This window comes from Typopeltis vanoorti, chromosome 15, assembly GCF_054136105.1.
Source record: "Typopeltis vanoorti isolate ZY-2024b chromosome 15, IOZ_Tvanoo_1.0, whole genome shotgun sequence".
NCBI lineage: Eukaryota > Metazoa > Arthropoda > Arachnida > Uropygi > Thelyphonidae > Typopeltis > Typopeltis vanoorti.
In genome coordinates this window covers 70,290,824-70,303,408 of record NC_143563.1, presented here as the reverse complement: position 1 = coordinate 70,303,408, position 12,585 = coordinate 70,290,824, and the positions used below count along the sequence as shown (strand labels likewise).

The 12,585-nt window shown below is 35.4% G+C and overlaps 1 protein-coding gene across 1 annotated transcript in view; it reads right to left on the bottom strand.

Annotated features, from left to right (window-relative positions):
• LOC150098865 (alpha-mannosidase 2-like) overlaps window positions 1–12,585 on the bottom strand; it is a 300,659-nt gene that overhangs the window by 201,017 nt on the left and 87,057 nt on the right. Inside the window, exon 7 of the mRNA XM_090405066.1 lies at window positions 6,019–6,205. Within this exon, the coding sequence (XP_090261192.1) occupies window positions 6,019–6,205 (187 nt within the window). The remainder of the gene's footprint in view (window positions 1–6,018; window positions 6,206–12,585) is intronic.

Sequence of the window (12,585 nt, the reverse complement as noted above, 5' to 3'; positions counted from 1 at the left end):
TTAGAGATATCGAGTGCAACAACTTGGAATTCACCGAATTTCTCCATGGCATTTGTTCAGTGATGAGTGATGTATGAGAGTAGATTTCCTGTTGAACGGCTTTGATGGAATCCGTACTAGTTGTCGCTTAACAGCTGGGAACCTTCAAGGTAGATTAGGAGTTGAGAGTTGATGGTTTTCTCAATTAATTAAGATAGGAATGAAGTGAGTGAGATAGGGCGGTAGTTAGATGGCAGTGATTTGTCACCCTTTTTAGGAATGGGTTGAATATAGGCCAGTTTCCAGGCTTTGGGATATATATATATATATATATATATATATATATATATATATATGTATGTATGTATGTACACCAGTGGAGTAAGATAGTGTGTACAGATGGCATAGGATAGGAGTCAATACTGGCGCACAGACCGTCAGGATAATTGGAGGAATGCTGTCAGGGGTCAGGAGACTTTTTTTTGTGTCTAATTTAGACAACAGGTTTGTGATATCTTTTTGGCAAAAGGATACAGGGGCATTGTACGTTGGCAGTTGGAATGACTGGAGGGCATTTACCATTGTCAGTTATGTGTGCATTGGAGGTAAGGTTTTTCTGTGGGTGATGTTGCAATTGAGCCATCTAGGTATGATAGAGGTGGGAATAGTGTAGGGCAAAAGTTACAGGCAATGAGTAGTTTGGCAAGTCCTTTGGCATGAGACCAAAAGGCATGGCTGCCGTTTGGACAAGTTGCAAGCTTCCTGCTTTTTGCCAGTTCAAATTAGAAATATTGATAATTTTCTTGCATCTGTTTCGGGCTTCATTATAGGCTTTGAATGAGGTTCTCGATTTCAGCCAGTTGCGGTATGTCTGATTTTTTGTTTGTACAGCCTTGGCACATTTTTTGGAGAACCAGAGTTTTGTTAGGGGACGGCAGTTCTGAGTAGTGTGGGGAATATATGTTTTCATGCCAGTAAGGATTACTTTGGTGATACGTTTGGACTGGAAGACTGGAAACAATAGTCCAACCATGGAAATGAAGCATAGTAGTCTCGGAGCCTATCCCATTTGCCACTGTTATAATGCCAAACTACTCTTGTGTGGGAGTGACTGTGTAAGAGTTGTTGCATGGGGGAGGAATTACCCAGGGAAGGCTCAACTACATTCACTGCATATTTGGAGAGGTCATTATTAAGGAAGAGATCTAGGGTATTTGAGGAGTAGGTCGGGTTATCTGGTATTCTGGTCGGTTTTTGAACAATTTGTGTAAGGTCATTAGTGACTGCAAATGTTTCAGCATCCAGGATCTGTATAACTGGAAGAGGAAAGCCAATTGGTGTTACGGACATTAAAATCACCCAGGAGGATAATTTCGCTGTTAGGAGAGTGGGACTGGAGAAAATCAACTTCTAAGGAGAGGAAATGGAAGAGCTTAGAGTGATTGGTGGTATTAGGAGAGCGACAGAGACAGCAGAAGAATTTTACTGAGTGTGTGTTGTGGGGGGGGGGGATATCTTCAGCCAAAGAAGGTCGAAGTTGGGCGATTCTAAGTTAGTTGCTCTCTGGCAGGTATGTCAGAGCAGATATATGCACAGATGCCACCCTTGGGTCAAAAGGAGTTAAATAGTGTATAGTTAGGAAGGTTGAGATAAATAGTGCTAGGGGAAGGTGAGATTTGAGTTTCTGTTCAAAAGAGTAGGTGGGGTTTGATGGACTGCAGATGGTAGTGGATGCGATTAAGGTTGGAATTGAGGCCACAGATGTTGGTGAAGTGGATATGCAAGGTTCTGTGAGGCATGGATTTGACCCCAGGGGTCTTGCACGTTTCCTATGCAGTGCCTGCATACTGGTGTCCTTGGTGGCGTCACTTGGTACAAAAACCAAGTGACGCCACTAGCCACCAAGGACACCAGTATGCAGGCACTGCATAGGAAACGTGCAAGACCCTTGGGGTCAAATCCATGCCTCACAGAACCTTGCATATCCACTTCACCAACATCTGTGGCCTCAATTCCAACCTTAATAGTGCCCACTACCATCTATTATCCAACTGTTTATTAGTCTATTAGATAATAACAGTGGATAATATCTATTAGATATTATCCAACTGTTGTCTCCATTTTGGCGTTTTTCTACTAGTTGTCTTCGGAGTTGGCATCTTTGTTCTCTCTGGGCAAAGGTTAAATCGGGTCGAGCACGTATACGCAACTGGGTGCAAGTGTCATTTAGAACATATTGAAGAATCTCAAAATTTGATACTAAACCTTCTCTCTGTCTACCATATATAGATGATATTTTTGATATTTGGAGGACCTGAACCAGTTTCTATGCTTGCTGTATAAAATTAATAATTTACATCCTGGAATCAAATTTACTTTGGAGAAAGAATTGGTTATATTCATCAAATATGAACCTGAGGGTCTGCTTTCAACTTATCTACCACAAGAAAAAAAAAAAAAAAAAAACTTTATGGGTCTATATATGTATTCTTATTTCTATGCACCAATCATCTCTAAAATAAGGCATTATAAAATTCTTAATATTTAGAGCATGTAAAATCTACTCCTCTGGAGTATCTCTTCAACATGAACTGGAAATAGTTAAGTAAATGAATGTCAAGAGTTCATCACAAAAACCAAGAACTTGACAAAACTAAAAAAAAAGAAATATCAAATAGCAGTAATAACAGCAACCAAAATGTTCAGATGAAACAGATAATTACATATAAATCAATGGTGGAGATAAAAGAAAGGACAAAAGCAGGATTCTTACTCATGAATCAGTGAAGAAAAATATCACCCATTATAAATGCTGGATTGAAAGAATTCTAGATTACAAATAAGTTGTGGCTTTCTGACTATTACAGGTGTCTATTCTCTACATAAATGAAGATAATGCTTCTATTCAGATTTAGAAAAAAGAAAAGATAAAATAAACACAAATGGCTATCTTTTAATAATGAGATTTCGATACTAGAGTAGAGAACATTCCGCTTGGTACAGGTATAGGAATAAATGGTGAAGCCACATACAATAGAAGTTAATACAGACTTAGGGATTTCTCCAGGTATAATGACTTAAAAATTACACTTCTTTCAAGCATAAAAAACATAAAAAGAGTAAAATTGGGGAAAGTAGATCACATCATACTAGATAGTAAAATATTCTGTGAATAGAAAGAGAATCATAATATTTTTTACAAAGAAAATTAAGAGAACACCACAAGATGAGGAGAGGTGTTCTCAATTGATCAAAGAAAAAAAAAATCTCCAGAAATCTTTGAAGAGTTCAATGTTTGGATGACAAAAGTACTAATTACCTTTACCTGCAAAGAATAAATAAAAAACTAGAACAAATAAAGTATATTTCATAAAAAATTATATTCAACCCTTTACTCAAGTGTAAGTAAACAAAGTTTGTACATGAAATATCTTCACAACTGAGCTACTTGTATACAGAAGCTCCTGACTTTATATCAATTGCCTCAATATTTAACAACACAAAACATTATGGGCAGAGTGACCACCGAGAACAGTTTCAACCTTTATTGAGATCTCATCAGTGGGAGCTAGACCCAGAAGTGATACCAAGGTTGAAGAAATGCAAAAGTCATATTTCCATATACGAGTAGCCGAAAGGTGTCACCCTTATTAATAAATTACTCTGGATTAGAGATTTACTAGTTTCTCCAAAACTTAGAAAACAAATCTAATATATTATATTGTAATCTCATAAATAAGAGAAGAGAATGACAATACAAAAGAAACATTGCAATAAATATAAAAATGTACAATTATTTAGAGTCTGCATAGCTCAGCTGGTATAGACGAAGCCCTTTGGTCAGAAAGACCTGAGTTCAATTCCTGTTCATGATGTGAGGAATCTTTATCTGGTCTCTTTTGACTAAAAGGTGAGTTAGCCGGTCTCATATGCAGGTAGAGGGTTTTTTCCCCTCAGAATGGGTAAACTGGCCCCTGTGAACATACATATCTATAGACAAAAAACACTCCTGGAATAAAGATCGGCTGAACTATTCTGTGGGATTTTCGGTTCCAAATACCTACATTGTGGGTCTATGCGTGAGCATAAATCAGAATGGATAGACAATTATTTACCTAAAACTGTTTTCCTTAACTGTTTAAAAATATTTCATAAGAGATGCACTTTCTCACTCCACATGCACACAAATTTAAATTCAAGAATAAAAGAAAAAAGTTTCCTACAACAAAACAAAGAAAACTTTTTTTTTTTTCCAATTACTTTCTAGGATTAACACCTCTGGCTTTTCGATACATTGAACATAGTCAGTTCCAAAATGAATCTTCTCACTCTGACACACATTTAACACTTTTCTCAAATTATTTTCTTTCCTTAAACTGAAAGAAATAAATATTCTTGTGCTACCTCAGTAAACATCAGTTATCAGAAAAATTATCCACAAGGAGAAAACACTTGGAATGAACTGCTGACTTTACTATTCTCTAAAGAAATCAGTTCCTGTATTCTTTCAGAATACAGTTTCTTCTCGTCTCTAGTATGAGGAGTAAACACATCTTTTTCTCTATAACATAGAAATGTTGCAGCTTCAATTTCATCCACTGCCAGGAATAAGCATAAGGTTAATTAAATAAAGAGTACACCAAAACTATTAAAAAATTCACTATTTCCAAATTGTGCTACCATTCATCCTTTTTTCAAAAACAATATTAGATGCTTTCTTTCAGGTTTTTTATCTTCTGGTGGTTGTTCACCAACTGAAAGAAAACCACTCAGATAAATCTCTGAATCTATTCTTTTAACTTTTCACTCTTCTCTAAAAAGGAACAATATTATCATTCAAATCTCCACAACAACAAAACCAAAACAGCTCAACAGCTGTTGCTACTTAGTTGTGCTGCATCTTTAATGTCAGTGAATGCATATACTACCTTCAAACTTCTGATTATGCTCAATAGTGCTCTCCTCGAATGGGTAGGACGGAACAACAAATACATTTTCTGGTAGGAAAAATAGTTTTTACTGTGCACTTTCAAGCTAATTAAGTAAAAGAATGATAATTTCTTGATGTGGGTTGAAATTAAATGAAGTTCTTGAACTTAAAAAATCTCAACTCTGTGTTGTCTCCAATGCCATTATGAAACTTTACAAACTTAGTAATGGCAACCAGTACAAACTGGTTTAATGACAACCATAAGATTCTACAAAATGATTTATTGACATATTTTTATTCTCTTTGTGGATGAAGACAAGTGAATTTAATTACAACAATAAATGAAATTTCACAACACCATTAGTGTAATGTAATTTCACAACACTATTGTAGTGTAATGCATTGCTGCATTACACTACATTACATTCCCCTGTAATTAAATAGAGGCACTAGAGGAATGAAATACATTGAATTATATCACAATCTCTTCACATTTTTTTTATCATATTTTTTTTTCTTAATGCTAATTTATTTTAATCTGCTAATTTATTTTAAAGAATAAATTATGGAAATTTTATCTGCTGACTTAAAATTTAAGCTGCTCAAGCATTCATGGTAAATAAAACTTCACACAATTTTTCTTGTCTACCAGTGTATAACAGCATAATAATTATCTAATTATAACAATTTCTTTTTATCCTGCATCCAAGGGCAGCTTTGCAGTGCAGTCATGATGACAGCACAAGATTTGTCCTTCAGCTGAAGGACAAATCTTGTGCTGGAACACAAACACAAAAAAGGCCTATAAGAGATTTTCAGCTGAAAGTTAATTAGCCAGCTTCATCCTCCATGAATTCTGGTGTTTTCATAACATGAAAACCAGCCAGGGAGTGCATAACTTAAAAGATAATACACTGGCATTATAACCTTAGATACTTCAGTTATAATTCCATTGAAATTAAACCATATGCAGATAAGCAAAAACAGAAAGAACTGTGACCAAAAGTGCTGTTGCAGTGGTATGCATCTTAATACAGTATGGCTCACTAAATGTAACAGTCTTATTGTAATTAAGTTTTTAGGCAAAAAAAAAAGGCAAGGAAACAAACCTGTCAGCAACATTTTTGTCAGAGATGGAAACTGGTGGTATTCTCCATGGACAATTGATTTTATTACCAGGTAATCGTTTAAAATCAAATTGACAGCATATTTTAGGGTTAGGCCCACATGTATGAGGAACATCATAACTAAAGAAGGGCATCATGTGACAAAGGATATCCATTGTATGATTTTGGTCTGAAATATATAAGAGGACTATAATAAATTCATATAGACAAAGCATATTACTTCACAACATACCAATATTTCTAGTGTTTAGTGATCATTAATTTAGATAGCAATGATCTAGATCATAGGTGGCCAACAGCAGGCCCACGGGCCGCATGCGGCCCATAACGTGATTTTGTGTGGCCTGCGGCAGGATAAAAATTATATTAAATTATATGTATTACTAGTTTCGACTATAGATTTCTGATTGATATACTAGTTATATTCATTATTTCTGATGACAGAAACAATTTATATTCTCAACACGGAATCAAAATTGCTTTAAAAAGATTATTCAATTTATAAAATCTACTGCTTCTCTGTGCGAGTTGTAGTAGTGGGAGTGGTAGATTTCTATTCACTCCAGAGTAACGCATCATTGACAGTCACTTGCTCTGCTTTGGTTACAGTGATCAGTTAACAGTGTTATTGTTGCAGTTTGTGTCCCCCTAAGAAACGCAAGATCTGTGAAGAAAACAGGTCATTTCTGGAGAAATGAGAAAATTAATTTCTGTTTATAAACAACAACGACAACAAACCACAGTGCTTTGTGTATTTGCAAGTATTGTCTGTGCACAAGGAAAGTATTGTGTTCACAAAGAAGCCGATTGACTGATGACCACCTTCAGGATTTGTTACAAATATCATCATCTTCGTTGAAAATTGACTTTGATCAACTTGTTGCCGCACATGAATGCCCACAGTGTTCTCATTAAGTTGTGTTACATAAATGTTACATACAAAAAACCAGAAATATGTAATTAAATTTAATTTAACAACTTATATTTAAATCAATCAAGTATTTTATATTGTTCTCCCAGTAGTAAAATGATTTAACAAATATAGTAATTCAATACATATAACTATTGCCTTGGAAAAATTATTTAAGTTCTGTCTAAAAGTGTGCGGCCCGTGACGCAACCACTCATCGTATATTGGCCCTAGAATAGAATGAAGTTGGCCACACCTGATCTAGATAATGAAAAACTGATACAGATTTCATGCTGTGTATATTATTTGATAATGGTTTAACACATAAAATTTAGCAATGATTTAAGGGAAATATCATTGATATTCCCTTAAATCATTATGTAATTGCCATTAAATGGCAATTAAATCAAAATGTAAGTGCCATTTTCAACTGAAAATGGCAATTACACATTACACTCAAACAAGATAAATGTTAATGCATAAACTTACAAATCAATTCCAGTGTATGTTACATGTGTAGGAAAACACACTATTAGTATCCATATAAAAGAAAAGTATAGCTCACACAAATATTGATCAAAAATATATTGCTTTAATACTTGAATGAACAACTTCCAACATTTCTGAATGAAGTATATAGTAATTCCTGTTAAGCTTAAGATGGCAGAATGCTTTGCTAGTTTCTCTGAATAACAAATCATATTTCAAATGTTTTATATACAACATTTCTTTTTGGTTTCAATGGACTCTGTACCTAGTGAAAATAGTGATGTGCACAAAGCTTTCAGCCTTCACATTCTATTCTGATTTCTACTAATCTAGCTGAAAAAGAATGAGCAAGATTTGGCCAACAGAGTTTCTGTTAAGTAAATTGAATTTTTTTGTGACCTTTAGATACATTTTTTTGAAGATTCAACAGGATTATTATGAACTGAATATTCTCAGGAATATAGCTGTTATTATTTTGGCCTTCTAACATCCATCTATCTGTTCACTGGACATCAACGGATGCCATATGGTCACTCAGATGCTCTGTGATGCATCACACCAGTCCTCGCCATGTGGTCCTGTTGTATACTTTTCTGGAGGTTTCAACTCTCTGAAGATCAGTCACTCCAGACACACCATCCATCTTATTGACTGTCTACCCCTTCCTCTTTTTCCAGAAACTGTACTTTCTACGGTATTGCACAAAAAACAGTATTGAACTTCAACAACTGCTTTAGTACATATGCTATGAGATATGCCATTCGACTGCATGCACATTAATAGAAGAGCATGTTTAGAGTCTACACCATTACATTTAACTGTAGCAATGGTGTTGATGCTGGAAGAAAAGACATGTATTGTTGAGCATTATTTTCATTCATATGGAGTTGGTAGAGCAAATGGTTCAAGCAGTGACATGTTTTTTATTTGTCATTTCCATAAGCATGCCCCAAGCATCAGAATCATTATTGTCTTGATTCAGAAGTTTCAACATACTAAGAGTGTTCTGCAATGCAAAAGGGCATTCGGAGAGAGATCATGAACTGTTAACATAAACAAGAATCATGGACACATGTTGGAGCAAGTGCTAGTCTCCAAAATGCAGTCAATGCTGAACAGGGACAAAACTTGGGATACCAAAGCAGTGACTACAGAGAATCCTTAAGGAGTTGGTTGACTTTTCATACGTCATTCAGGTGGGTCAGTGTTTAACAGCAACAGATTACGCTGCACGGTGGGAATACTGTACACACATGCTGGGCAATGTCTATGAAGATCTGTCCTTTCCCTATAGCGTCTGGTATTTGGATGAAGCATATTTCTATCTAAGCAGTCATTAAACAGACAAACCTACAGGTTTATTGGTTTCTCAAGACCTGAATTTGTACAAGAGAAACATCTTCACAGCAAGAAAGTCACTGCATGGAATGTGTTGTTTCCAGCTATGGCATAATTGGGCACTATTTCATTAAAGAGGGTGGTGTAACCATGACCTTGAATAGCGATTACATAGAGAATGTGTTGGCTCCGTTCGCCCAGGATTTGCATAGGACGTGTCATGCAAAAAAGTTCCATTTGATGCACAGGTATTACAACAGGACAGAGTAACCTGTCCCATTACATGGTTCTAAAACCTATTTTTCAGGACACTTTCCCAGGAAGCTCATTTTGAGGTTCACAGAATTTCCCCCTTCACATTCTCCTGGTCTCACATCACCTGATGCCTTCTTTTGGGATATGTTGAAAGAATGGGTATTCCACCACAACCCACCTTCAAACCTTGATGAACTAAGGGATAAAATTATATATGTCCCAACCCTTGTTCTCAAGATGACAGAGAACCTTCGTATGCACCATAGAACCCATCTTGAAAGACAAGGTGTCCAATTTTGAGCACATAATCTACTGTCATTAATACTTTATTCGATACTCCACCGATATTTATTTTTTATTCCACCTATAGTGGTGGACGTACATATCATTATGTGTAAACATATATTTCTTTGTTAATAAACCCATTTACTCCTTAACATATACTGTTCTGAGAAGTCCTCCTTCCATCCTTTCAATATGTCCAAAGTATTTTCACTTTCTTCTGTCAATATCCTTAAGGAGCCTTAAAGTTCTACTGATCTTTTCTAACACCCATTCATTTGTATGCCTTTCAGTATATGAAATCCTCAACAGCCTGCTGTAACACCACATCTCAAAAGCAGCTACCTTTTCTTATCTGACTTCTTTAGGTTCTAAGTCTCACATCCATAAGTCGTTGTTGAAAAACAACTACATCCAAAATTCTCAACTTTGTTCCCATAGAGATATATCCGTCCTTCCAAATTTTAGACAAGCCTCCAACTCTTGTTTTAGCCATTCCTAATCTTCTTCTGATGTCTTCTGAACAGCAATTCTTCGCATTAGTTATGAATCCCAGGCACTCAAACTTGCTGACATCCTAAATTCTTTCTCCATTAAGGTACACTTCAGGAGCTTCCCTGTCTGCATTTCCTTTAAGAACCATAATCTTTGTCTTGCTAGGATTGAGCCGAAGTCCTCTGTTCTTAGTGATCTTGTTAACTTTGTCAAGAATTTGTCTCAGTTCTTCTTTGTCATTAGAGGAATACTGTATCATCAGCATACCTCAAATTAATGATCAATCTACCATCTATCCTAATTCTTGTTTTGAGTTCATCCAATGCTACATGGATGATGTCCTCATCATAGATACTTAACAAGTGAGGAGAAAGTAGACATCCTTGTCTAACTCCCTTTCCAAGCTGAAGCCAATTAGTTAATCCAACACCTGTTTGTACCATGGCTTGCTCCCTGTACAAGTTAGCTATCAGACTGACAGTGTGTTGAGGGAAACCCATTCTTTTCATTACTTCCCAGTTTCACATGCTGAACATAGTCAAAAGCTTTAGAGTGGTCTAAGAAACACACTATCTAAGGCAAAGTATCTGATCTCTAGTACCCTTACCTTTCCTAAAACCTGCTTGTTCCTCTGACATCTCTGCCTCAATACTATTTAGAATGATCTTCAATAAAATCTTGCTTGCATGAGATATTAAATTAATAGTTCCATAGTCCTTGCAATCCTTCATATCTCGTTTCTTATCTAGTGGTATGAAAATTGACTTCAGTCTTTAGGCCATGATCCGGTCTCCCATATCCTCTTAATCTATGAAACAATCTCATCCCTCCATTCCCTGTAACCTTAATTAACTCTATTGTGATTCCATCTGCACCTGGGTCTTTATTGCTATTAAACTATTTTAAGCATTAAACATTTACATTAAACATTTTTTAACCTCATGCCTAGGTGGAGGAGGTTCCAAATCAAAATTTTCCTTGTGGGAGGGCTCCTCCAAATTTTATTTATCCTCTCTGTTGTACAGTTCCTAACAGTATTTTTCCATCTGTTTTTGATTTCCAGTTCTGTCAGTACTGCTTCATTCCTGTCTTTGATGACATTCAATTTGGGCTTAAACTTGTGCTTGAAGTCACAAACTAAACGAAACATTCTTTTATAACTGTGCCTCCTCATCTAGAACTTATCTCTTCATAGCTATTAGCATAAAACTTTTCCTCGTCCTGCATGATGGCTCTTCTGACTTCTCTATGTAATTTCTTATCTTTTTCAGTCCCTGTGTCTCTTTGTTTTTCCAACCACCTTCTTTTGATCTGGTCCCCATGTTGAATCTGAAATCCACAGGTCTCTTGGTCTTCTTATTGGGCCGAGATACTTCTTGGCTGTATCCTGTATTATATGACGCCTTCCCAAAGCATTTCTGGTGAGTTCTCCTCACTAGTATCCAAAATATCATCCAACCGAGTTGATGTTTCTTCTGTGAACCCACTATGAATTACTCTGACATCCAGTCTGGTGGGATGTACCTGACTTGGTAAGTTTCAGAGTCTTAGTCTTACTAGCTGATGGTTTGTACCAAATCGAAGTCTTTTATCTTTTTTAAAAAAAAACAAGAAATGCAAATAACAGGCTTTCTCCAAATTCCCAGCATCTCTCATTTCCCTTACAGCAAAAATCAAATTGTTCTTCTCTTAGACCTTCCAATATTGTTATAAACCCAGTATTGAATCATTTATGCATTTTTAAATGCTTCCCATGCACTGTTGATATTCTTTCCATCCAGCAACCGATACCAATGCACATTACCCAGTATACTCCTCAGTTGGTCATAATTTCCTGCTTTGTAATTCAGCCTTAAGGTAGCAGCCCTACCACTGAACTATTCCATCGTCAGGCTAGTCCCCTGACATGGAGAACATAATCCTACTTGTAAGCTGACAGAAAAAGATAATTGGATTGAATCTATGGGAAACGACCCTGGAATGGAAAAGGTAAAATGAAAATGGAAACGACAAAATATAATACACATAGCAAACTGGAATGTAAGAGGAATAGCATATAAAGAAATAGAATTAGACCAGTTATTAAATGAAAGAAATTTTAAAATAGCAGTAATCACTGAAACAAAAAAGAAATTAAAAGGAACTATGAGAACCAAAAATTTTAATGTGATATACAGTGGAGTCGACAGAGACCAAAGAGCACAACAAGCAGGAGTCATGATTTGGATTCATAACTCCCTTTCAAAACAGTTAAAACATTATAAATTATGGAATGAAAGAATAATAGAAGCTAGAATAAAAATAGATAGAGGCTATTTAACAATAATTGGTTTATATGCCCCAGAAGAAGGAAGAGAACAGGATAATATTGATTTTTATAATCAGCTACAAAATATATATAATAAAATAAATAAAAATGATTACATAATTTTAGAAGAGACTTAAATGCAAGAATTGGAAACACAAAAATTAATAATAATATAGGAATACATGGAGAACACACTCTAAACAGAAATGGTAAAAAATTGATTGATTTTGTAGTTTATAATAACCTAAAAATAATGAATTCCTTCTATAAACATAAAGACATACATAAATATACTTGGACAGCAAGAGGATGGAAATCAATATTAGATTACTTGATATTAAATGAAAAGACATCAAAATTTTCACTAGATGTTAAGAGTTCACAGAGGATATGAAATAAGCAGTGACCACTTCCTTGTTAAAATAAAATTAAGATTACCACTTAAATGGCTACAAGTAACAAGAACAGAAAG